General features: G+C 36.4%; 1 protein-coding gene across 8 annotated transcripts in view; it reads right to left on the bottom strand.

Annotated features, from left to right (window-relative positions):
- Positions 1-27,998, bottom strand: part of EPHA5 (EPH receptor A5) — a 411,134-nt gene that overhangs the window by 116,083 nt on the left and 267,053 nt on the right. For all 8 annotated transcript variants that reach the window (XM_060417645.1, XM_042251463.2, XM_042251462.2 and 5 more), the window contains 2 exons: positions 12,274-12,398; positions 3,548-3,707 (listed from right to left, as the gene is read on the bottom strand). In XM_060417645.1, the coding sequence (XP_060273628.1) occupies positions 3,548-3,707; positions 12,274-12,398 (285 nt within the window). The remainder of the gene's footprint in view (positions 1-3,547; positions 3,708-12,273; positions 12,399-27,998) is intronic.

Genomic DNA, 27,998 nt, shown 5'->3' on the forward strand with positions numbered 1-27,998 from the left:
AGGAGATCCAAGCAGTCCATCCTAAAGGAGATCAGTCCTGGTTGTTCACTGGAAGGACTGATGCTGAAGCTGAAACTCTAATACTTTGGCCACCTCATGTGAAGAGTTGACTTATTAGAAAAGACTCTGATGCAGGCAGGGATTGGGGGCAGGAGGAGAAGGGGAGAACAGAGGATGAGATGGCTGGATTGCAACTCTGTGAGTTGGTGATGGACAGGGAGGCCTGGCATACTGTGATTTATGGGGTCACAAGGAGTCAGACATGACTGAGCGACTGAACTGAACTGATGTGGGGAAGTCACTCAGTTGTGTCTGACACTTTGCTACCCCTGGACTGTAGCCTACCAGCCTCCTCTGTCTATGAAATTCTCCAGGCAAGAATACTGGAATGAGTTGCCATTCCCTTCTCCAGGGGATCTTCCTGATTCAGAAATTGAATCCAGGTCTCCTATACTGCAGGCAGATTCTTAACTGTTTGAGACACCAGGGAAGATACCATATATCCTGCAATGTTGTATTTGAAGACTGTTTTTGAAATAATACATTAGTATGTGAAGAATTAAATTATAATATCAAGTAAAAAATTCCTCAGCAAAACAACTGAAGTGTTTTCACAAAATAGTACACAAATAGTTGTCAAATGAATGGCATATAACACAAATGCTATAGAAGTTGAAATGAAGTTTTATATTAACTATATCTTTTGATGTGTAGGGAGTTAATAACAATTTTAAAAATAATGAACAAAACTATTATATGGCAGGCCTCCCAGGTGACACTAGTCATAAAGAATGGCCTGCCAATGAGCAAAGAGATGCAGGTTTGATCCCTGGGTTGGGAAGATCCCCCGGAGTAGTAAATGGCAGCCTGCTCCAGTATTCTTGCCTGGAAAATTCCATGGACAGAGGAGCCTGGTGGGCTACAGTCCATGGTGTTGCAAAGAGTCAGACATGAATGAGTGATTGAACACACTCACACTACTCTAAAGTGGTTCTTGACACAAACATTCTAATTTTCAGAATTAGAGTGTACTTTTATCCCCTCCAGAGAAGTTTCATGTATTACTCATGTTAATTTCTCTAGAGTCTAGCAAAGCCAACATATAGTAGAGGCTCAACAAATTCTTGCTGAATTGTATACAGCTTTCTACATGAAGGCCAAAGGGGATTGGTATATAACAGATACTTGATACAAAGAAAAAATCATTCTTAAAATGCTTGCATATACACGTACAAGTACTCAAGTAAAAAAAAAATTCCACACTGAAGTTAAGAGGGAGTACAGAATACATCCCTAAAAGAGTTTCATTATCTAGTAATAAAAACACTAAAATTTGATTTTGTAATAAAAACATTAGTGTGACATTTCTTTCCCTCCAGAGATTATGTAGGAAAAATTTAAAAGAAGACAATTTCAGGTGAGACTCTGTAAAACTGTATGGAAAATGACCTCATATTGTTTGTCTCAATGATCAGATTGATGGGTATTGGCATCCTGGAAACTAATATACAAAAAAAAAAGGAGGAGTTTAACAAATAGTCTAAAGAAAAACTAATTGCTGAACATGCCAATCTCTTAAAACTAAATATAATTTTGTAATTTTTTAAAGTGACGGTTTTCATTTTTAGAGTTGTCTGAGCACTAGAGCATACTGTGAAACACAATGTACCCTACGGCTTTGTTCCCAGAGTTGGTAAACCACATAAGCATAAATAGAAACAAGGCCTTTGAGGGTGGTCAGAGTCACTGACTCGATGGACATGAGTTTGGGTAAACTCCGGGAGTTGGTGATGGACAGGGAGGCCTGGCGGTCTCTGATTCAGGGGATCGCAAAGAGTTGGACACGACTGAGTGGCTAAACTGAACTGAACTGAGAGTATGTAACACATGTTTCCTCATAAATCCAGATCAGTGTTCAAGGTACAAGAGTAAATAATTAATTAATTGCCAATATTATGGAAATTTTCTAATTACATCTATTCATGTCAAACATATTTTAAAACTTTTCTAAACAGTATCACATGTTTAAATTTCAATATGTCAGTTAAACTTCAGACAAGGGACTGTCCTTGAATGGAAATAAAGTAATTTATCTTTTTTCCATCATGGGACCCTAATCTATATAAAATCAAGTGAAGCAATATTTAGAAAGTTACTGTTAAAGTAATAAAAATTATCTTCTAGATAATTCAGTTAAACATGCTTTAAGCAGAAGTATATCTTCATTTTCTTAAGATTTGTAATATATAGATTTACAAAAATTTAAATTTAATGATTCTCCTAATCATCATTTCCCTTTCTGACAACAGGTCTTTCATTTCATGCTTTGTGACCATATTATTTCCCTCTGTGGCTTCATGTGTTGTGTTGCTTCCTTCCTTCTAGTTTTTCCACTGCTGAATTGTACTAGGCTGCAACTTACACTCTGAGTATGGTGCTACTTTACATGGCATCTTCAATACCCTTAACATTTGAAAGAGTCTACTTTCTGTTTCTTATAGAATCTTTTTTTTTTCCTACTCCTTATTTTCTTGTGGTTGGAGAAAAAGCTTCTCTCTAGATGTGATAGAAAGAATTACGGGTACTCCCTCCTCTCCAAAGTGTCAATATGCTACATGGCAATAGGGAATTAAATTACAGATGAAATGAAAAAAAAAATCATTTCAAAGTAAATCTGATAACTATGCTCTCATTACATTGGTATTCAGAGGAAGGAAATATGCGTCTTATATTCTTGATTTTACAATCACTAATTCTTACATAACTTGACTTTAAATATATATATATGTGTATTACATATGTTCAAACATATACATTTACACATATTTGACATTTCACAATGCTTCTGTTATTTTCTTCCTAACAAGACTTTAGTAGTGTCTTTTCTTTCATCTATAAATATAATAAATTATTGCCTTCTGCTAAGTCTGCTTTTAATGTGTGCTCTAGTACAAGTAAATCTAAATATTTTACTTGACTTTAAAGAAAAAGCTTTCCGCTATTTTTACTATTTTATGGGGGGAAAAAAGCACAAGAAAGGTTTTTACAGAAATATTTCCAGACCATCCACTCAGAGGTGCTGCCAGAGATTTTGATTTTGATTTTTTTAAACAATCAGACTGGTTCCTGAAAGCACCATTTTCTTGCCAAACTCAATACTAAAGAAAATTCCCTGTGGAATTTTCATAGAAAGACGAAGCTTAGTAAGGTAGTTCAATAAAACAAGTAAAAAGTAAATGGCAATAATTCAATAAAGTATGGCAGCAGTGGAAAGAGTCTTTAAAAGCAAGGTTTAAACAGTTCTTAAGCATCCCCTGATGTTTCATCTCCCTGTAGACCAAATGCAATGAGGAGTGGGGACCAACGTGTGTTAACCCGCTCACCTACCATAATAGCATGACAGATGCTTCCTACCTGAAGGGGTCATGCCTGGGAGACAGAGGAGAAGCAGGAGACTGACAGAATGCCCAGGGAGAGTATTGATCCACTGACTCTTTTCTGGTAACCATTAGAGAGGCATGAGTTGACAGTAATTAAAATGACTTACACACTGGGATGGTTTCAAACTCAAATCTTCGACTGAAGACACCATAGCCTGCTGCCGTGCGTGCTCGAATTTGGAAGACATACACCGAAGCTGGTTTCAAGCCTTCTGCAGTTATAGATGTCTCTTTAGATTTGATAATTGTATAGCTGGTCTCTTGGTCCTTGGATCACACATGTAGATAAAATAAAAGAGAAGACAACATATGAATTATTAATGATGACAAAACTTAGAATCAGAAATGAGAAAAAGATTCAGAAACTAACAGATTTGATATTAATGTAAATATGATGATTTTAGAGAAAAAAAATCCCACATAACCTAGGAGTGCTAGTTATACAGAATGCTATTTTCTATAACTCAAAGATGGTGGATGTGTTTTCCCCCCATCTACCACTCGCCCTGAGCAGAAATAGATATGTAAACTTAAAAAAAATATTTTTTTAAAGATACACTATTTTGCAGACTCTATTTTAGTATTGCTAATTGTGTGCTTGTTTTTCTCATAAATGACTTATTAGAGTGCATCTAACATGATGCTTGTTTACAGAGAAAGGAGACAATGTCCGATGTACTGTCAGATAAGACATGTATCTTTTATCTTTAGTGAATTTGATTTCTAATTATATTCACGTGTTGGGAGAAGGAATGAGTACTTCACTGGAGAAATTTAATTTCAGTTCACTATGTTGAAACTGAATTTTAAAGAAAAAATGCAAATAAGCAAAGTTGTTTTTTTTTTTTTTTCCTTTTACATAACTTTCTAGTTTTTAACTTTTATGTGTTTGGGCTAGGTTACTAGTGAATAGAGATGGAAGAGGTAAGGAAAAAATCACTGGAAAGATAGTTCTAGAAAGTGAAACAAAGAGGAAGTATTCCTAATTTGACTAGTAACAAAATTCTAGACAAACCATCTATCAGTTCAGTTCAGTTCAGTTGCTCAGTCATGTCCAACTCTTTGTTACCCCATGAATCGCAGCATGCCAGGCCTCCCTGTCCATCACCAGCTCCCGGAATTCACTTAAACTCACGTCCGTCGAGTTGGTGATGCCATCCAGCCATCTCATCTCTGTTGTCCCCTTCTCCTCCTGCCCCCAATCCCTTCCAGCATCAGAGTCTTCCAATGAGTCAACTCTTCGCATGAGGTGGCCAAAGTATTGGAGTTTCAGCTTTAGCATCATTCCTTCCAAAGAACACCTAGGACTGATTTCCTTCAGAATGGATTGGTTGGATCTCCTTGCAGTCCAAGGGACTCTCACGAGTCTTCTCCAACATCTTATCTCTGAAGTTTACTATGCTGAATAAAAAATGTTAGATCTATAAAGATTTAAAACAAAGTTCCTGTTTTGAACTTTCTCTTCCTTTATATTTTTATGTGTGATTCTTGGCTAAACTTGTTTTTTCCTTAAGGAAATGTATTACATTTATGATTGATATTATAGGATGGATTAAAGATAGGTTATAGTTAGAACATTTTTATTCCTTTTTAAAAATTTATCTTTAGTTACAATAACTGGTTAATTACTATAGATCATTGTTTCCTAAATATTTCAGTGAATTTTGTCTTTACAAGCAGAAAAATGTATTTTTTAAAAATGATCTAAGGGGACCAACATGTAAAGGATTTATTTTTTCTAAATGAGAAAACAATTGAAAACATGAATATATATAAATATTTACTTCTCAAGTACTCTTGAGAAGAATATGCCAAATTCAATAGGGAGTTTGGGAATTCCCTACTCCAGACTTATCATTTGGATGATGATATTAATATGGTTATTATTTGATGTTATCTATGAACACACAAAACAAATGCAAACCACACTCATTGTCCCTTGAAGTTTGCTGTATCTTTAATATGGACACTGAAATCAGGTGTTAAAGTACAAAAAACCCATTTTTATTTTTATCCTTAATTTCCTTATCTGTAAAATTGGGGTCGATGGTAATAACCCTGTATGCGAGACAGCAAAAGAGACACAGATGTATAGAACAGTCTTTTGGACTCTGTGGGAGAGGGAGAGGGTGGGATGATTTGGGAGAATGGCATTGAAACATGTATAATATCATATATGAAATGAATCGCCAGTCCAGGTTCAAGGCATGATACTGGATGCTTGGGGCTGGTGCACTGAGATGACCCAGAGGGATGGTACAGGGAGGGACGAGGGAGGGGGGTTCAGGATGGGGAACACGTGTATACCTGTGGCAGATTCATGTTGATGTACGGCAAAACCAATACAATATTGTAAAGTAATTAATGTCCAATTAAAATAAATAAATTTGGTATTTTGACAGGAAAAAAAAATTGGGGTCGAAACTGGTACTTGGATATCCTCAACAGAGATGTAAGGATGAAACAGACAATGCATGTTAAAGCATGTAAGACAAGTTTTATTGTAATAACATTTTTTTTCTAATTTGACACATCAAAGTCAACTTCTAACCAAGTTCTATGCTACCAAAAATAAAACATACAATGTATAAACATGTTTCTCTTAAAGTAGTTCACCATTCTTCATTTAATGCATTAAAACATATAAAATTTTCTTAGGGTTAAGTATATCTAAATTTCTTTACAGGTAAATATGGTTTAAATTCTAATCCAAATGGGTTTTTCTGATTTACTCTACATAAACAATTTATCTTTATTTTTTAATGAACATATCAATTCAAATGCCTAATCTTTAAAGTGTCTAGGAATTTTTTTTTTACAATTTTGCTAAGAATTTAAAGTAGATAATTAAATTCTATAAACTTTACCTAGTAATGTTAGCCATTTTCCCTCACAAATATTTAAAATCTCCTCTTGTCTACTCTAGTACCTCTTCTATGCGCTAGAGGTAGAGCAGTAAAAAAGTAGACAATTTCTTAATGTGTTCCTTTAAAAAGGGGTAAATAGCTTCTATAAACTATTGCAGTTTCTGATGTTCTGGGTATACTCAAGTTTGTGACTGAGTGGGCAAGACTTTCTCAATAATATACCTTACAACTTGGCTGTGATTGAATCAGAAATATTCAGTAAGAAATATATATTCACTATTATTTGTAATTTGTTTGAAGGGAATTTGAGTTGGTGAAAAAAATCTAGACAAAACTAAAGATTCTCTTATATTTGATATAATTAGGATTTTTACATGAAGTACAAACATTTGTATTAAAGTAAGACGTTCTTTCCAATGAAAAAAAGCATAGGAACATCAGGGTTAGAATTCTAGCCATTATTAACTAAAGTATGTGTGTAAATGTGAGTATGCAACGCAACCTAAGTTTTTTTCTTCTTAAGAATAGGATGAAATTATTTATTAAGAGCTTTGTGAGGACACAGAGATAGAGATAATATACACAACACCTAGCACAACCTTCTGAGAATTATAGCTTTTATTTGCCCCTATAACATGATGGCAAATTCTTCTACTCAAAAGAAAAAAAAATCTTATATGATTGTAACTTCTAGGTATTAAAAAAATAGAAATTGATAATTTCATCAAAAAAGAAAAAAAAAAACACTCAAGGAAACTGGAATGCTATTTCTTGAAATAAAGTATAATCTGCAGTCACTTGAACAAAATTATACAACATTCCATCTGATTATCTATTAAGATTATGCATATCTCAGTGGTTTCTCATCACAGATCTAACTGTACACTGTCTCTCTGAGTTGGTTGAGTAGGTTATCAAAGGGACTTAGTGAAGCTTATACTAAGGGATCAAAACCCAGAAATATACATTTTAAACCATTTAAGTATCTTCTAAAATTTGCTTCTGTTCCACTTCTTTAAATCATACTCAGAATTTCCACCATATTACAAACTATGTACACATCTTCAATACCCACGACCAAGTGTCAAGTCCTTGGTCGGGGCAGTGGCTTTTGCTGCCTTTATGTCCCAGCTGAGCAAATGAGCTATGTTCCCCAGCTGCTTAGCAAACATTGTTCATAGGCAGCAAGGGGACAGCCTTTGCAGAAGGAGCCAGCTGGCAAACACCCTGCCAAAGGGCAGCTTCCCTTTGCCTCTGTCTTTAATTAAGAGGTGGCAATGGGCCCATCACCATGCAAGAACAGAAAGGCCCAATGACCTCTATTAGAGCAGGGCAATCATAGGCAGAAATGCCAGCTGGCAAGTGTGTGAGCCCTGGAAAGCTCTGCCACCTGTGTCTGGCCAAAAGCCATCCAATAAAATGGTGGTATCATTCTGAAGATTCAAAATAAGCCCTGGCAACCTATCAGGACCCCCACCTCAGTACATGGTATCAAAGCTCATTATCCTTTTTTTTTTTTTTTCCCTTTTGAAAGTGTTAAAAAAACAAAACTTTTTTGTGTATTTTATTGATATGCTCAAAAATTTTACTTGGCAACAGTTTGGGAATTAATATCTTCTCCATAAAAACTGACCAAAAGATAATGATAACTTCCCCAAAATAATATATAAGGGTTTTTGCTGCTTTTAAAGCATGTAGGTAGGTGACTTTTATTCATTTCTTGAATATGTGAATAGAAATCTTTTTCTCCAAAATAATTTTTTTCTTACTTTGAGTTGTGCAGATAATAGAATGTATTAACACAGCATTAAATATAAAACACTAAGCATAAAGTCAAATCTTACTGAAACAAATATTACATAAAATGGCCTATAACAAAAATATTTCCACAACATGGATATGATTAATTAGAATAAATATTAACAGACAAGGGCTATGCCCTACCACCTGTTGAATAATTCTTTGTTTTAACGAAAGCAGCAGCTTAAATGAAACAAACAAACAAAAAAGATAAATCCTTGCTCTTAAATCTCAACATTCAGAAAACTAAGATCATGGCATCTGGTCCCATCACTTCATGGGAAATAGATGATGAAACAGTGGAAACAGAGTCAGACTTTATTTTGGGGGGCTCCAAAATCACTGCAGATGGTGACTGCAGCCATGAAATTAAAAGATGCTTACTCCTTGGAAGGAAAGTTATTACCAACCTAGATAGCATATTCAAAAGCAGAGACATTACTTTGCTGACAAAGGTACGTCTAGTGAAGGCTATGGTTTTCCAGTGGTCATATATGGAAGTGAGAGTTGGACTGTGAAGAAAGCTGAGTGTCTAAGAATTGATGCTTTTGAACTGTGGTTTTGGAGAAGACTCTTGAGAGTCCCTTGGACTGCAAGGAGATCCAACAAGTCCATTCTAAAGGAGATCAGTCCTGGGTGTTCTTTGGAAAGACTGATGCTAAAGTTGAAACTCCAATACTTTGGCCACCTCATACAAAAAGTTGCATAATTGGAAAAGACTCTGATGCTGGGAGGAATTAGGGACAGGAGGAGAAGGGTACGACAGAGGATGAGATCGCTGGATGGCATCACCGACTCGATGGACATGAGTTTGGGTGAACTCCAGGAGCTGGTGATGGACAGGGAGGCCTGGCATGCTGAAATTCATGGGGTCGCAAAGAGTCGGACATGACTGAGTGACTGAACTGAACTGAACTGAACTGAAGGAATATCATGTATATGAGACTCATGCATATGCTGAGAAGCAAGTGTTAAAACAATCAAAGGTCGCCCGTAATGGGAAAAAATGGGGATAATTTCCTTAAAGACAAAACAAAGATAAACAAACAAAACCCACTAAACTCATAGGTTCAGCTATGAATAGTTGTTTCAGGTAAAGAAAAGCCAGGCAGGAAAATAAATAATAGTCAAACGTTTACTGTTCCTGCTGAAAAACTTTATTACATCTATGATATGTATATTCAGGTATATAGACTATATGCAACCCCATAGACTATAACAATCCATGGAATTCTCCAGGCCAGAATACTGGAATGGGTAGCCATTCCCTCCCCTAGGGGATTTTCCCAACCCAGGGATCAAACCCAGGTCTCCTGTATTGTGGGCAGATTCTTTACCAATGGAGCTACCAGGGAAGCCCGAGAATATTGGAGTGGGTAGCCTATCCCTTCTCCAGAGGATCTTCCTGATCCAGGAAACAAACCAGGGTCTCCTGCATTGCAGGCAGATTCTTTACCAGCTGAGCTATCAGGGAAACCCCTATTCAATTATGTAGGTTTTTTTGGTGTATAGCTATTCTAAAGTGTCAGTATGAATCTCAACTTACTTTAAAGTGAAAGTGAAGTGAAGTTGCTCAGTCGTGCCTGACTCTTTGCGACCCTGTGGACTGTAGCCCACCAGGCTCCTCTGTCGATGGGATTCTCCAGGCAAGAATACCGGAGCGGGTTGCCATTTCCTTCTCCAAATTTATTTTAAAAATCAACTTTAATTACAATAAAAATCTGGGAACTTAAAATGTTTACAAAAGAATTCATAAATTCATGTATTTGCCTAGCTTTGAATTAGTATGCAGTAATAAAGTTTATAAAAACTTGAAAAAGGAAATGTAAAACTAAATTTAACAAATTATTTTTGAATACAGCATGTGTTTGTAGACTTCTAGCATCAGCAATTCAGTTTGAACCATGACTCCCAGAGAAACAGGAATCACTGAAGTATATGTATAGTAATGTTGTAACATTTTACTTGATTTACTCTATTTTTTTCAGTAAACACTATACACTTTATTTACAATATTGCTTTGTATCAAAGTATTTTCTTAGAACATTCTTGGTGAATAATGTTATTTGATAATATTTTTTTTCTGAAATATCTTATCAATATCTTCATTTATGGTCCCTAATAATCTACTTAGCTACATTTAATGCTATCAATAAGTCATTCTTAGACAATGACTTCCAAAATAATAATTGAGTTATTTAACTATTTATAAAATCAATATATGAACATTGTAGAGACATCCAAAACCTAGGAAAAAATATGTAGATAGCCCCATTTACCCCACATAAACTCTATGTTTCATTCTCTGTTGTATCTTTACACAGAAACAAAAGATAATCAAAAAAAATGAATCCATGATGAAAGAAGCAAAAAATGCTATGAACTACTTCAATGTATTTCAATGCATTTACTTATAATGTTTATCTATCATATATGTGGAATTCCAACTTTAACTTTCATTAACAGGAGATCAGTATTTCTCGTGATACTTTTGCATTAGTATAAGGAAAACACTTATTCTCCTTCTTAATTCTAGCATCCTAGCTTGGACAATTTCTTAGGTATTGCAAAGTGAGTTTTTAAACTTCCACCCTCCTCATTCTTCCCTAAGAGAGGAGCGATGTCTCTGGGAGTTTATGAGAAACAGTTGGATAAGTGTGGTCTTCCTTCCCTTTTGGGATCTGCTTCTCAGCATTATGTCAGCAATCTTTTCTACTCCTGCTTCCATAGGACATATAATTATGTGCCAGGGTCTCCAACCCACCTCTTAGAGTCTGGTTTGAATACTCATCTATTTTTATCCTTGTTCTATTAGAACTCAAGCTGTTCTAAACAGTGCATGTCATTCAGATCTAGTCTGTACAAAAATCACAATACAGTACGTCTCCTACATACAAATAAGTTCCATTTTGACAGCCCGTTTGTAAGTTGTATTTGTTTTTAAGTCAAATAAATTTAGCCTAGGGTTTCCCCATTGGCTCACACAGTAAAAAATCTGCTGCAATGCAGGAGACCTGGGTTTGATCCTTGAGTAGGGAAGATCCCATGGAGAGGGAAATAGCCACCCACTCCAGTATTCTTGCCCAGAGAATTCCAAGGATAGAGGAGCCTGGCAGGCTACAGTCCACGGGGTTGCAAAGTCAGACATGACTGAGTGACTAACACACAAATTTAGCCTAGGTACCTAACACAAATCAACTACATGGTATTGTACCATAATGAGATTATAATACCTTTCATACAAATAATACATAAGAAACAAACACAAAAATAAAACATTTTAATCTTACAGTACTATTACTTTGAAAAGTACAGTAGTACAGTATAACAGCTGACGTACAAGGGCACGTTCACATCTTCGAATGATTGCAATTTAAAGGTTCATATGCAGGGAATTTACTGTAAAATGGCGGTGGAGGTTAGAAAATCTAATCTAACATAATATATCTAAGCCAAATACACCAGCTCAGCTTTAGAAATTATAAGTGCATCTTTAGTTTCTACCTGTTTATTCCTTTATTAATAGTTTACTTGGTCATGGATTCAGAAAAGAGAAAGAGGAATGATTATTGCTTTTAGATTTCAACAACTATTATGGCAAAAGAACAACTCAGGGAAGAAGAAGGAAATCAAGAAACTATAAGGAATGTGAAGCATATACTTCCGATTTTATGCCCTCAAATTTAAAAATAAATTTTATGCTACAGTGTTAGACTTTTGTCATAGGTTTTCTAAAATTATAAGGTATATATATATACACGCTACCTGCTGATACTTCCAAATAGAATAGGTATTATGCAGAGTTACTGGCCATGAGAATGTGTTTTTCCCTATAGTACACTGCAGTCACTACTGAAGGTTAACAGCTTCATCATTTGGGACACTTTGAAAATGTTCTGTGACTTTATCTTTCAATGCTGTGAAGCCTAGTGAAGCTGATAGTAGATTACATTGCAGTATTCCGGCAGCGTGAACTATTTGGCAGCAACAGAACACACATAAAGCACTCCCTATAAATGTCTGGCCTTCATAATCATGACTGTAAATCAACTGTCATGGATTTACACCTAAAATTGTAAAATGCTTCTCTACAAATTGGATAACTACAGTTGCTAAAATTAAAATGAAAAAGGAAGAAAGGACATTTTTTATTCTGTTAGTCCCACCTTTTCAAAATATTTGATTTCATACTCCAGGATGATTCCATTGGGACGATCTGGCTCTTGCCAAGACAAGGAGATGCTGTTCTTAGCAATCTTCCCCTTTTTCACATTGGTGACTGGAGAGGGGGCTGAAAAATGGAGAGTAGCATGATTAACAGAGCCTTAAAATTACACCTGTCTATCATGTATATTGGCACACTTGAATGTAATATAATATACCAAACACTTAACTTTGCATTTTACCTGGAAACAGTTATTGTTTATATACAAGTTTTTATAGATTTAGAAGTGTTTTAAAAATATAAATCAACTAGAGAGAAATTTCTATAATAAAATTATAGTCACACAGAATCTTAGTCCACATTTTCTCTATAAACTTTAGATACATAAAATATCTTCTTTTTATAGAATAAAGATGTTTTTAATGATCTTATGTCTGTTCTGTTTCTAAAATTCATGGACTCGATAACATATTCCATAACACTAACACATACATGGTTATCCCTATTACCATATTTTTATAACATTAAGACGTTCATAATTTCTTATTTTTTAAGTCATATGAGTCCTATAATCATTGAAATTTCATATATTAAATATAGTGGAGGTCTTTCTTAAAACTATGCTTAAATACGTGTATATATAAAGCAACAGCAAATAGAAGAAGCATTTCCTTTCATATTCATTTTTCTCAAATACTTCATTAGAAATCATAATTGCTTATGATGCTCATCATTATTTGCCAGTGTCTATTAAATGACTATTTATCTGATAAAAATAGAAAAAAATACTACTTTCTGAGTATTTTGAACTCCCACATATTTGAATATTTGACTCGGCATCCATTTTTTATCAATCTGATGAGATTTGCATAGACTCTGGGTTTGACACCATAAAGAGGTGCTAACATAATCTTCTTGATGTAGATATCCTTTATTTTTGTAGGTTTCAGATTTTATAGAAGACAAAGCAAGAAATTATCATGGGCACGCAGGTTCTTTACCACTAGTGCCACCTGGGAGGCATATATATACATACACACACACACACACATCATGAGTGTATGTAAGTGTAGAGACAGAGAAATAATACATATTTTATATATTTATAATGTAGATGTAATAAGATGGAAAAGATGTCAGCTAAAGTGAGTAATGTATAACCACTATGCGATAGCCCTGTGGTAGTGTATAGCCTTATGTGAAAAACATAAGCATCTGAATGCAGAGTTCCAAAGAATAGCAAGAAGAGATAAGAAAGCCTTCTTCAGCGATCAATGCAAAGAAATAGAGGAAAACAACAGATTGGGAAACACTAGAGATCTCTTCAAGAAAATTAGAGATACCAAGGGAACATTTCATGCAAAGACGGGCTCAATATAGGACAGAAATGGTCTGGACCTAACAGAAGCAGAAGATATTAAGAAGAGGTGGCAAGAATACATGGAAGAACTGTACAAAAAGGATCTTAACAACCCAGATAATCACGATGATGTGATCACTAATCTAGAGCCAGACATCCTGGAATGTGAAGTCAAGTGGGCCTTAGAAAGTATCACTACGAACAAAGCTAGTGGAGGTGATGTAATTCCAGTTGAGCTGTTTCAAATCCTGAAAGATGATGCTGTGAAAGTGCTGCACTCAATATGCCAGCAAGTTTGGAAAACTCAGCAGTGGCACAGGACTGGAAAAGGTCAGTTTTCATTCCAATTCCAAAGAAAGGCAATGACAAAGAATATTCAAACTACCGCACAATTGCACTCATCTCACATGCTAGTAAAGTAATGCTCAAAATTCTCCAAGCCAGACTTCAGCAATACGTGAACCGTGAATTCCCTGATGTTCAAGCTGGATTTCTAAAAGGCAGAGGAACCAGAGATCAAATTGCCAACATCTGCTGGATCATGGAAAAAGCAAGAGAATTCCAGAAAAACATCTCTTTCTGCTTTATTGACTATGCCAAAGCCTTTGACTGTGTGGATCACAATAAACTATGGAAAATTCTGAAAGAGATGGGAATATCAGAACACCTGACCTGCCTCTTGAAAAATCTGTATGCAGGCCAGGAAGCAACAGTTAGAACTGGACATGGAACAACAGACTGGTTCCAAATAGGAAAAGGAGTACATCAAGGCTGTATATCGTCACCCTGCTTAATTAACTTCTATGCAGAGTACATCATGAGAAATGCTGGACTGGAAGAAGCACAAGCTGGAATCAAGATTGCTGGGAGAAATATAAATAACCTCAGATATGCAGATGACACCAGCCTTATGGCAGAAAGTGAAGAGGAGCTAAAAAGCCTCTTGAAGAAAGTGAAAGAGGAGAGTGAAAAAGTTGGCTTAAAGCTCAACATTCAGAAAAAGAAGATCATGGCATCTGGTCCCATCACTTCATGGGAAATAGATGGGGAAACAGTAGAAACAGTGCCAGACTTTATTTTTTGGGGCTCCAAAATCACTGCAGATGGTGACAGCAGCCATGGAATAAAAGATGCTTACTCCTTGGAAGAAAAGTTATGACCAACCTAAATTGCATATTCAAAAGCAGAGACATTACTTTGCCGACTAAGGTCCGTCTAGTCAAGGCTATGGTTTTCCAGTGGTCATGTATGGATGTGAGAGTTGGACTGTGAAGAAGGCTGAGCACCGAAGAATTGATGCGTTTGAACTGTGGTGTTGGAGAAGACTCTTGAGAGTCCCTTGGACTGCAAGGAGATCCAACCAGCCCATTCTGAAGGAGATCAACCCTGGGATTTCTTTGGAAGGAATGATGCTAAAGCTGAAACTCCAGTACTTTGGACACCTCAAGCGAAGAGTTGACTCATCAGAAAAGACTCTGATGCTGGGAGAAATTGGGGGCAGGAGGAGAAGGGGATGACCCAGGACGACCACGGACTCGATGGACGTGAGTCTGAGTGAACTCCGGGAGATGGTGATGGACAGGGAGGCCTGGCGTGCTGTGATTCATGGGGTCACAAAGAGTCAGACATGACTGAGTGACTGAACTGAACTGAACTGAACTGAACTGAGATTAAAATTTAGATATATAGAAAGATAGATAGATAGATAGATAGATAGATAGATATATGTTTGGCTTCCCTTGTGTCTCAGATGGTAAATAATCTTCATGCAATGTAGGAGGACTCAGATTTGATTCCTGGGTTGGGACAATACCCTGGATAAGTAAATGGCAACCCACTCCTGTATTCTTGCCTGAGAATTCTATGGATAGAGGAGCCTGGTGGGCTACATATAGTCCATGGGATCACAAAGAGTCAAACACGACTGAGCAGCTAACAAAAAGAAATAATAATATATATGTTATATTGTTGTTGTTGTTTTAGTCTCTAAGTTGTGTCTAATTCTTTGTGACCCCATGGACTACAGCCCATCAGGCCCCTCTGACCATGGTATTTCCCAAACAAGAATACTGCAGTGGGTCGCCATTTCCTTCTCAAAGGGATCTTCCCGACTCAAGCAGCAGACTCTGGTCTCCTCTGTCTTGTGCAATGGCAGGCAGATTATTCACTGCTGAGCTACCAGGGAAGCCCTATATGTTATATACATATACATATGGATGCATAGTATTTCTATTTTAATTTCCAGCAGTATTCAGTCAAAATAATGCACTGTAATTTGTCATGTTTAACTATCTTTTCCACTCCTCAGAAAATGTAATCAAATCAGAGGTACCATTTTGAGCAACAGACAGCAAGAACAAAGTTTAGAACTATTTGCAGGTCTCCACGCTAGTGTAAAAAGGGGATGGGAAGAGGCTCATCATTTAAAAATGGAAGTGAGACCATGTCATTCCTCTGCACCTCTGTGTCTCACTGCAGAGTAAAACCCAAATGTGGAAAAACACACAAGCATCAGTACGGCCTGGCTCTCTGCATCTTCTTTGACCTCACTACCGCTTGCTACTTTTTCAGGAGCTCCACCCAGGCTGGTTGCCCCAGGCGCTTCTGACACACTCCTACATAGTGTTAGCTGCTCGGTTGTGTCCAACCCCATGGACTGTAGCCCAACAAGTTCTTCTTTCCATGGAATTCTCCAGGCAAGAATACTGGAGTGGGTTGCAATTTCCTTCTCTAGGCTGGCTGCCCCAGGCACTTCTGACACACTCCTGCCTAAGGATTTTCTATCTGCATCCTCTTATTCAGAGGTGCTTCTTGCTCTGACTCCAGAACTCACTCCCTCTTCTGGATTTCTCACTGAGACCTTTCCTGTTTGCTCTCTCCCTTAGCCCCCCTTATCTTGCCACATCCTCTGATCTTCACAATTTTTCTTCTATTTCTTGCACTTCTACCATCTGATATTCATATCTTATTTCTATATGAATTCTTCCTTATTCCTATTTGCTTTTTTCAATCCTCTCAAGTAGAGTATAATTTTTATGAGGGCAGTGATATTGTTATTCTCATTCGTTGCTGAATCCTAGCTCTAACAGCACCTGGACAGAGGATGGGCCAATAAATATGTATGGAGTAAATGAGTGGTGGTAAAAAATCAAATACAGAGGAAACTTTTATTTTTTATTATGTATTATATTGTATCAGCAAACTTATCTATTAAAAGTGACATATCTTTCAATAAAATTAAAATAGAAACAACTATCTGTAAGAGCAAAGTCTGGTAACTGTCTAGTGTCTTATAAACCCATAGGTTATACTGACTTTGATAATATACGTACTTTTATTCTTTTAATCATAGGCTTTGTGGTGTTCAAATTCAGAAAACATATAATTTCAGTTTTATCTTCTATTCTTTTTAAAATATATATATTTTAATTGGGGCTAATTGTTTTACAGAATTTTGTTGTTTTTCTGTCAAACATCAATAAGAATCAGTCATAGGTTTATACATGTCCCCTCCCTCTGTCCAGCTCCATAAACTTTCCGGACTCTGGCGGCTTGGATGGTAAATAATCTTGTCTCCAATACAGAAGATCTGGGTTGTGAAGATCCCCCTAGAGAAGGAAATGGCTACCCTCGATGACTCCATGGACAGAAGATCTGGTGGGCTATAGTCCAGGGGTTCACAAAGAGTCAGAGACAACTGAGCGACTGAGCAACTTTCATTTTGGGCCTTCCCTGCTGGCTCAGATGATGAAGAATCTGCCCAAAAGGCAGGAGACCTGAGTTTGATCCTGGGTCTGGAAGATCCCCTGGAGAAGGAAATGGCAACCCACTCCAGTATCTTGCCTTGACTTCTCAAGTGGCACTAGTGATAAAGAATCCTCTTGCCAATGCAGAAGATGCAAAAGACACGGGTTCAATCCCTGGGTTGGGACGATCCCCTGGAGTAGGAAATGGCAACCTATATCTAGTATTGTTGCCTGGAAAATTCCATGGACAGAGGAGCCTGGTGGGCTACAGTCCATAGCGTCAAAAAGAGTCAGACAGGACTGAGCGACTGAGCACACATACACACTACAGAACACAAAGTGTGTGTACAAGGCCAAAATTGTTTAAAAGTAGTTTTAAATAGAAATTTATTTACTTTCATGTAAATCCTCTACTTGACTGGTGGTTCTCACAGTCACATTCTGGAATAAGTTCAAAGTCCCTTTTGATTCCCTCATGAAGGAAAAGTCATTCCATCTTCGGTACTGTGGACAAACCATCCAGAATACAGGGAATGCAGGAAGAGCAAACTATAGGTCCCCTAGTTCATCATAGTGTTTGCAGCAAAGCAGCAAATTTACTGACTGGTGGTTCTCACAGTCACATTCTGGAATAAGTTCAAAGTCCCTATCGATTCCCTCATGAGGGAAAGTCATGCCATCTTTGGTACTATGGACAAACCATCCAGAATACAGGGAAAGAAGGAAGAACAAACTATAGGCCCCCTAGTTCATCATAGTGTTTGCAGCAAAGCAGCAAATTTACTGATGTAGAAACAGGAAGAGAAAATTCAGGAAGATAATAGAATTTTTTTTAAATATACTTTGTTCGATAGTGTGTATCTTTATGAATCACATAAACTACACTCACTGTCCCATTACCACTACATATGTGTTTCATTATACTTTAGTAAAGATCCAAAAACTGTCTTTAAAGTTCTTCACTCATTTCACCACATTGCAGACATTCTCATTTTAGTTGATGTAGTTTTATAGATAGGTTTCAGTTTTCACTTAAAGAACTGATGGTGTTGCCAACTTTCTATTCAAAACTGCATTTAATATGCATGCTCCATGAAGGCAGGGATTAGTTTGATATAGCTCATTGCTATATTACCAGCACCAGAAAATTAATTGGTGTATAGATATTTCAGAAATATTTGTTGAATGGATACATGCATGAATGAATGAGAAATACATACATCATCAAGTATCATTCAAAACCAAGTTTATCTCATCTTACATGTGTATACTAGGATCCTATGAGTTGGGAACTTGCATTTTATTTAAAATAATCCATTCTTCAATAAAATAAATAACCATTTTAAAGTGAAGCTATCAAATAAATATCAACACAGACATAATCATCCTGAAATGGAATTCTTTGTTATTTACTTACATCCATCAAAGTTAAGCATAAACCATATGGCTTTCAAAGACTGTTTGATTTAATAAACACCATTATTTTCCATACTTGGTTGTCTCAGAGGCTAACGAGTGCCCTTTAAATCATGATTCAGAATGGAAGGAGTAGAGGAGACCACCTCTCAGCTCAGAGTAGTTCAAGAATAACTTGATCGGTGAAGAGATGACCTCTTCATCATTTGGGTAAAGCTGATCAAAGTAGGGACACTGACAGCTCCTCAGGCATGATGATGATGTGCAAATTGTAAACTGCAGCACTCTTACCCTACTGCAAAGTATTTTAGAGATAATACGTATATTAAAAAACTGTAACAAGATTTGTCAGCATCGGGACATGTTTAATTTATTTCATTTATCTCCCTTACCTGTTGTTCATTCTTTATCCACTTGACCTTTTATTGAGTAAGCCTGGAACAAACTGAGAATGATGGCACAGAGCATTAATGCCTGTAAAATTTGCTGGATGATGTTAAATGATAAATATTACCTTACTAGGGCTTCCCTGGTGTCTCAGACAGTAAATGCAATGCAAGAGACCTGGGTTCGATACCTGGATTGGGAAGATCTCCTGGAGGAGGGCATGGCAACCCACTTGTATTTTTGCCTGGAGAATCCCCATGGAGTGAGGATCCTGGCAGGCTAGTCCATGGGGTTGCAAAGAGTTGGACATGACTGAGCGATTAAACACAGCACAGCACAGTGAAAGGAGAACAATAATACCAGAGAAATAAAGTGGACTAGAACAAGATAATTTGCACAGATTCTAAGTTTTACCTTATGGATATGCGGAAAAATTCCAAATTGCTTCTAAGAATACCAGACCACTTGACCTGCCTCTCGAGAAACCTATATGCAGGTCAGGAAGCAACAGTTACAACTGGACATGGAACAACAGACTGGTTCCAAATAAGAAAAGGAGTACGCCAAGGCTGTATATTGTCACCCTGCTTATTTAACTTCTATGCAGAGTACATCATGAGAAACGCCGGGCTGGAAGAAGCACAAGCTGGAATCAAGATTGTGGGAGAAACATCAATAACCTTAGATATGCAGATGACACCACCCTTATGGCAGAAAGTGAAGAGGAACTAAAAAGCCTCTTGATGAAAGTGAAAGAGGAGAGTGAAAAAGTTGGCTTAAAGCTCAACATTCAGAAAACAAAGATCATGGCATCTGGTCCCATCTCTACATGGGAAACAGATGGGGAAACAGTGGAAACAGTGTCAGACTTTATTTTTGGGGGCTCCAAAATCACGGCAGATGGTGACTGCAGCCATGAAATTAAAAGACACTTATTCCTTGTTAGGAAAATTATGACCAACCTAGATAGCATATTAAAAAGCAGAGATATTACTTTGCCAACAAAGGTCCGTCTAGACAAAGCTATGGTTTTTCCATTGGTCATGTATGGATGTGAGAGTTAGACTGTGAAGAAAGCTGAGTGCCGAAGAATTGATGCTTTTGAACTGTGGTATCGGAGAAGACTTTTGAGAGTCCCTTGGACTACAAGGAGATCCAACCAGTCCATTCTAAAGGAGATCAGTCCTGTGTGTTCATTGGAAGGACTGATGCTGAAGCTGAAACTTCAATACTTTGGCCACCTCACGCGAAGAGCTGATGCTTAGAGGAATTGGGGGCAGAAGGAGAAGGGGCTGACAGAGGATGAGATGGCTGGATGGCATCACCGACTCGATGGACATGAGTTTGAGCAAACTCTGGGTGTTGGTGATGGACGGGGAGGGCTGGTGTGCTGCGATTCATGGGGTAGCAAAGAGTCGGACATGACTGAGCGATTGAACTGAAATGAATTGACTCTATCTTACATATTAGTAGTGAACTTTTAATATCAGTATAATAAGCAAGATGTTTATCTTTTACACAGTAACATTTCCCTAATTCACCTAATTGAATTTAAAAAACTTAAATCGAGAATGATTTTATATTTATAGAAAGATTATTAAGGTAGTACTGAGAGATTCCATGTATCCCACACTGAATGTCTTCTATTATCGTTTTAGGATGTTTCAGAAACATCCTAAAAAAAAGTGGATGTACGTATATGTATAACTGATTCACTCTGCTGTACAACAGAAACACAACATTGTAAATTAGCTTAACTCATAAACATTTTTTAAAAAGAAACAACAGTATAGTAGATATACCACAATTAATGAACCAATATTGATACATTATTATTAAAGTTCATATTTTATTCCAACTTCCCTAGGTATACTTATTATTCTTTTTCTTTCCCAGGATCCCACTCAGCACACCATATTACATTTAGTCATCACATATCCTCAGGCTCCTCTGGGCTATAATATTTTCTCAAACTGCTTGATCTGATGACTTTGACAGTGCTGAGGCATATTGGTCAGGTATTTTGTAAAGTATCTCTCAGCTGGGATGAATATGATGTTTTTCTCATGATTAGGCTTGAGATGTAAGTTATTTGTGGAGGAAGGTACAGAGGTAAAGTGCTTTTTCCATGACATCCTATCAAGGGTATAGGCATAACTTGTCAGTATTAGGTTAACTTTGATCATCTGACAGAGGTAGCATTAGATTTCTTCACAGTAAAGTTATTCTTTTCCCAGTTTTCCATATGCATGGAAGAAAGTGACTATATGCAGCCCACACTTAAGGAAGGTGGAGCAATGGTCTACCTTCTTGAGGGTGGAGTATCTGCCCAAATTATTATCTATTCAACCCTATGTGTTTGCTTCATCATTTATTTATATTCTTGTGGAGTACAGACACATGGATTTTTTAATACTTTACTTATAATCTAATACTTTATTTTTTATTCAAATTGTTAAAGTTTTGGTCATTGATTACTCTTTCAGTTGGCTTCTATGTCTTTTTGACATACCTCTATCATTATGGGTTTTCTGTCTGTATTCTACATCACTTTCTTACCCCTTGGCATTGAAAGACCAGATGCTTCAGGCTCATCTTGTTTCATTTACTGTCCTCAATCCTAGAATAAGTCATTTCTCCTAGGAATACTGGTTTCCAACATTGGAGAATTCTACTGGACACCACTGTCTGGATTATAAGTGTGCTCTTTGCTACTGGGGTTTTGTTTCTTGGCCCTCTCAGATGACAAAGCCAGGAAATAAATGCATGTATGTTAACCTGTGTATATCTATGAACATTTCTAAATGTAGCTATAGTTATTTGTGTATATACATATATATATATGATATATGTATATATATATAAAGCTAAACATGAATATACACTGATGCTACTAACTCTAATCAGCTACCACACAAGTTATTCTAGCCTCTTTAACTTATCTGTAATCTCCAACTTCAACAGTGGCTCCCACCTTCTGCCACCCATTTACTTTATTTTCAGTATATATTTCTAATGATTAAAGAATTGCCAATCTGTGTCTGTTTGATTTACTGATACTTATATAATGTAGAAATCTTTAACATCTCAGTGGCACAAGCAATGATAAAACAAAAGTCTGCTATCTGTTATGTAAAAGAGCATCTCATCCTAAGTTTTCAAATACAGAACCTAGTTTAGTGTTCTCAGATAGGAAAGAGTGCCCTGGTATAGACAGCTTTGAAATTAAGCAGAATTGGCTTCAAATTCTTTGGCAATCAGCCATTTCCCAGCTGAGTGACCTTGTTTAAGTAACCTAACAGCTATGACTGTTTATTCTATCTTTAAAATTGGAACACTGATACGAACTTTTTTTTTAACTTTTTACCAGACTGCAATCTGATTCTGTATAACGGTATCAGGTACTGTATGTGTATGCCTGCTAAGTGGATTCAGTCGTATTCAACTCTGTGGGACCCTGTGGACTGTAGCCCGCCAAGCTCCTCTGTCTTTAGGATTATCCAGGCAAGAATACTGGAGTGGGCTACCATGTCCTCCTCCAGGGGACTTTCCCAACCCCAAGGCTCCTGGGTATCTCCTGCATCTGCTGCTGAGACACCTGGAAAGTCTCAAGTATTGGTTACTTGTATTTGTTTTTTTTTTTTTTTTAATAATACATCTCTATGCATTTGACCTATTCACATAAAATTGTAATCTTAAAGCATTGAGAAAGATAAATAAGATAATATGGATATATACTGGAAAAAAACTGGGAAAGATTTAAGGCATGAGGAGAAGGGGATGACAGAGGATAAGAGGGTTGGATGGCATCTCCGACTCGATGGACACGAGTTTGAGCAAGCTCTGGGTGGTGATGGACAGGGAAGCCTGGCATGCTGCAGTCCATGGGATTACAAAGAGTCGGACACGACTGACTGACTGAATTGAACTGATGGATATATTTTCAGTCTGTGACAGTCCATGAAAATGTTAAAAGTTCTTCAGATGGAGCTTCTTTTACTTGCCTCCAAAAGTCCCTCCACACAAGTCATGTGTTCATTTATACACCAGCTTTAAAAAACATGCATCTTACAATTAATTCCATTGGCAAAATCTGGCCAATGGATATCAAAGTCAATATCTGCTGGCTGAAACCTACCACTCCTCTCTTCCACACACAATTCATCATATTTAGGTTATTCTTCTTAACCAGATGAGTCTGGGCCAGTTTTTCTTAAAAACACAGATTATTAGTCTTCACTCCAGGAAATTCTGACTCAGGAGATAAGACTGGGGCCAAGGATTCCCTGTTTTCAATGAACAATTTAACTGAATCATTTTTTCAGTAATTTTGGGAAGTATTAAAGGAAACCATACTGGAATCAGTTCTTTTAACAAAATTATATAAACTTGGAAACCTTAAGCTACAAGCTGGATCAGTGTTGTTTAAGTAAACTGTTGCCTTCTTAAACCTTTAGCTCATTCTTATTACCTTGCTATCTTGCTGTCTTATACAATATTTGCCTTTCTTCATTTGTGTACTGTTTCTTAATAGGTTGGGAAAATATAAATAGAAACATTCTATTAATACTTTGTAAATTGATGTGTTTGTACATTCATATGTAATCTGTTTTAGTCCAACCAGACTATAATCTCTATAAAATCTGAAAATTCTTGTGCCCTCTTTCAGTACTGTCTGCTAGTTTTGGGGACGGTTTCTGGATGATACTGCTGCTACTGCTAAGTCGCTTCAGTCGTGTCCGACTCTGTGCGACCCCATAGACTATGCACATGCAAATATTGATAAGTAAAGAGGTGAATAAACAATCACTCACATTCTATTACAATAGATTTGTTTGCAATTTTTAGAGTTTTACACAAATGACATTAACAATATGTATTTTTTTTTGGTTGGATTAATAAGGGACATGAGTAAATGTGTTGGGAGAAATGGATATAAGCACTGTCTTATTTGCACTAATGTTTCCCAAGTATGCAGATATGCAAAATCTTATCAAATTGTACACTTTATGCGAAGTTTATTATATATCAGTTATACACCTAGGTGGCACTAGTGGTAAGAACCCACCTGCCAATGCAGGAAGCTAAGAGATATGGCTCCATCCCTTAGGTTGGAATGAACCCCTGGAGGAGGGCATAGCAACCCACTCCAGTATTCTTGCCTGGAGTATCCCATGGATAGAGGAGTCTGGCATATTATGTTACATAGGATCTTTCTAGTCTCAAAGAGTCAAACATGACTGAAGCCACTTAGAACACATGCAACAAACACATTAAAGTATATGTACATTTGTGTGTTTGAAATGAAACGTATATGTGCCCAATGACCCTCTAAGACATTTATCAAAATGTGAATTAGTTAGAAAAGGGTAATAAATCATTTCAAAAGTTATAATTTGGGGGAATATTTTAATATATTTTATAGATAAAAATCTATTTTCATAATTTTTTACATAATTCATATTTAGTGGCTTTGATAAATACTCTATATGGATAATTACTTCTTTGCTGTTTATACAGACTGAAATAAATATAAAATTTAATGACTACAATCCTAGTTACAGACTTGATATTTTTGTCTTTGTATTGTATTGACAATTAGAAACTGTCAAAATGGAAAAGTGGACAGATATTTTAAAAGTATATACATGGCCATTGAGTATTATATCACATATCTCATATTCTATATATTATATAAATTATATTAATGTATATATATACATTTATTCTATACTTCATATATATTTAGTGCTGTATTTAGTTGTCATCTGATACCACCAGACCAAGAAAAATAACTAGTGTATTTTCACTACACCTGGTATACATGGTCTCTTCCAAAGAAAAGCATTTTTGAGGTTTCTTGCTCAAAATAAAATTTCAATCTGCTCATTCAGACAAAACCTACAATCACTCCATCTTAAAAGCGTGCAAGTGGATCTTTTGATATATGATCTCAGTGAAGTTTAGAAAGGACCATTCCAAAAAAAACCCTAGCTTTAGATGTCAGTAGTTATAGGGAAACAATATCCTTTTTAATAAAAAGTACCTATGATGTGAAATGTCCCATTAGGTATGGTTTGCTTTTTTTAAAAGACTTGGAAACTTACAAGATACTGAAAATTAATTGTTTTCAGTGGGAAATAAAAGCAACTTAATTGCAAAGAAGTAATTTTGATGTGATCTGGCTTAATAGTATTAACCATATGCTTCAAATACCATTTTGAAGTCATATGCTCAATGATGCTAATTAGAAAAGAAAATGGCAACAATAAAAATAAAGAACTATATCACTGGCATTTATAGTCAACATTTTTCTGAAACAATCATGCAGATTACAAAACAAATATTAAATGTAACAATGTGTAAAATGATACATGCCTCTTTATGAATTAATCCCACACCAAATAAACTCTTACAGAATTTGTTTTCCATTCCATCTTATTACCTTATAATAGAACTTTTAGTACACAAAGTGGCATTATTATCAATGGCTATTTAATCTTAACCACAGTACCCACTTAATAAGAAACAGAGTTTAAATAATTTTTACAGTATCCTTTCAAAATAAAGTGGGGTTATATATAGCAAGTGATAGGCACAGCTGGAAAGCGTTAATCAACACAGTATTCTTAATATACATTATATCCAAGGGAATATAGTCCTATGTATAATTTCAATATCATTTATCAATATTACACCTCAAGTATAGGGTAAGGCCATTAGTTTTATTTTTTTTTATTTTTCATTTTTTGGCCATTAGTTTTATAGACAGATAAATAGTTATTAGGTCAATAAAAAATAGTCTCATAATTCATGTCTTTTTATAAAAGGAAAATTAATTTTTTTCTTAGAAATCGACATTATGTAAAGTCTTGTTAACCACAGAATAAGCCAGAGACAGATATAAAACCATTAAGTGGTAACTTTAATTCAATTCTTAATTACTTCAAGGTTTTTATAATATAAACAAATCTGATCTAGCACTTTGAAAAGCAAAATAAACACATCATAAATATTAAAAAACTATTTTTTTTCTACTTCCTTCAGTTCAGTTCAGTTCAGTCGCTCAGTCGTGTCCAACTCTTTGCGACCCCATGAACTGCAGCACGCCAGGCCTCCCTGTCCATCACCAACTCCCAGAGTTCACTCAGACTCACGTCCATCGAGTCAGTGATGCCATCCAGCCATCTCATCCTCTGTCGTCCCCTTCTACTCCTGCCCTCAATCCCTCTCAGCATCAGAGTCTTTTGCAATGAGTCAACTCTTCGCATGAGGTGGCCAAAGTACTGGAGTTTCAGCTTTAGCATCATTCCTTCCAAAGAAATCCCAGGGCTGATCTCCTTCAGAATGGACCGGCTGGATGTCTTTGCAGTCTAAAGGACTCTCAAGAGTCTTCTCCAACACCACAGTTCAAAAGCATCAATTCTTCGGCACTCAGCCTTCTTCACAGTCCAAATCTCACATCCATACATGACCACAGGAAAAACCGTAGCCTTGACTAGACGCACCTTAGTTGGCAAAGTAATGTCTCTGCTTTTGAATATGCTATCTAGGTGCTGGTCTCAATTGTATATATTAATAGTCATATAAAAATAGGGATTATTTATTTCCACAAAGATCATGATAGTAAGCTATATACTTATTGACTATTTAAAGAACCAGATTAGATTTGTTATAACATTAAAGTTCAAGGCCATCACATCTTCTTTCTTAAATATACTCCCTCTGGGGCCATTGACAAGATTCTTTTATTAATAAAATCTGAAGTTGTGCCCATAGAAATAAGATATTAAAATTATGGCTACAAAACAACCAGAGAGGCTTGAGTAGTGCTTATCAGCTGGCCTCATATACATCACAATTACAGTACCTTTAAATAGCATAATTGCTAGCAGCAACATGACAGGCACTGAGTAAATACAAGATTAATGATTAAAGCTACTCAGCCTTTTAAAGTCCAGACAAAATCCAAATCAAGACATTCTGTTCCAAGTTAGTAACATTATCAGATACTCAATTCTTCAGCTCACCATGGGACCAATTTTAGTGACTCCAACCACATATTCTCCAAGTGGTGAGAAATTTCAGCTAATACCGAACTTGCATGTGGGGTCATTTTTTTTTTTTTTGAGAGTGACCAACAGAGAAATTTTTCAACCCTCTTCTTCCTGTTCTCTTTTCCTAATTTAATTACTGAAAAACTAATATGTCAGAGACTAGTGATGTCACTGTTGCATTCAACAGCTCCACATTAGGTGAGTGATCATAAAATTGAAAATAGTTTGGGAAAATTAGTTATAACAGACATAGAAAGTTAGACCATTCGTCTCAGAATCTATTAAGGACAGAATGATCTCTGTTCATTTCCAAGGCAAACAATTCAATGTCACAGCAATCCAAGTCTATGCCCCAACCAGTAATGCTGAAGAAGCTGAAGTTGAATGGTTCTACAAAGACCTACAAGACCTTCTAGAACTAAAACCCAAAATAGATTTCCTTTTCGTTATAGGGGACTAGAATGCAACAGTAGGAAGTCACGAAATACATGGAGTAACAGGTAAATTTGGCCTTGGAGTATAGAATCAAGCAGGGTGAAGGCTAATAGCGTTTTGCCAAGAGAACACACTGGTCACAGCAAACATGCTCTTCCAACAACGCAAGAAATGACTCTACACATGGACATCACTTGGTTAATACCAAAATCAGATTGATTATATTCTTTGCAGCCAAAGATGGAGAAGCTCTATACAATCAGGAAAAACAAGACCAGGAGCTGACTGTGGTTCAGATCATGAACCTTATTGCCAAATTCAGGCT

This window comes from Ovis aries, chromosome 6, assembly GCF_016772045.2.
Source record: "Ovis aries strain OAR_USU_Benz2616 breed Rambouillet chromosome 6, ARS-UI_Ramb_v3.0, whole genome shotgun sequence".
Taxonomy (NCBI): domain Eukaryota; kingdom Metazoa; phylum Chordata; class Mammalia; order Artiodactyla; family Bovidae; genus Ovis; species Ovis aries.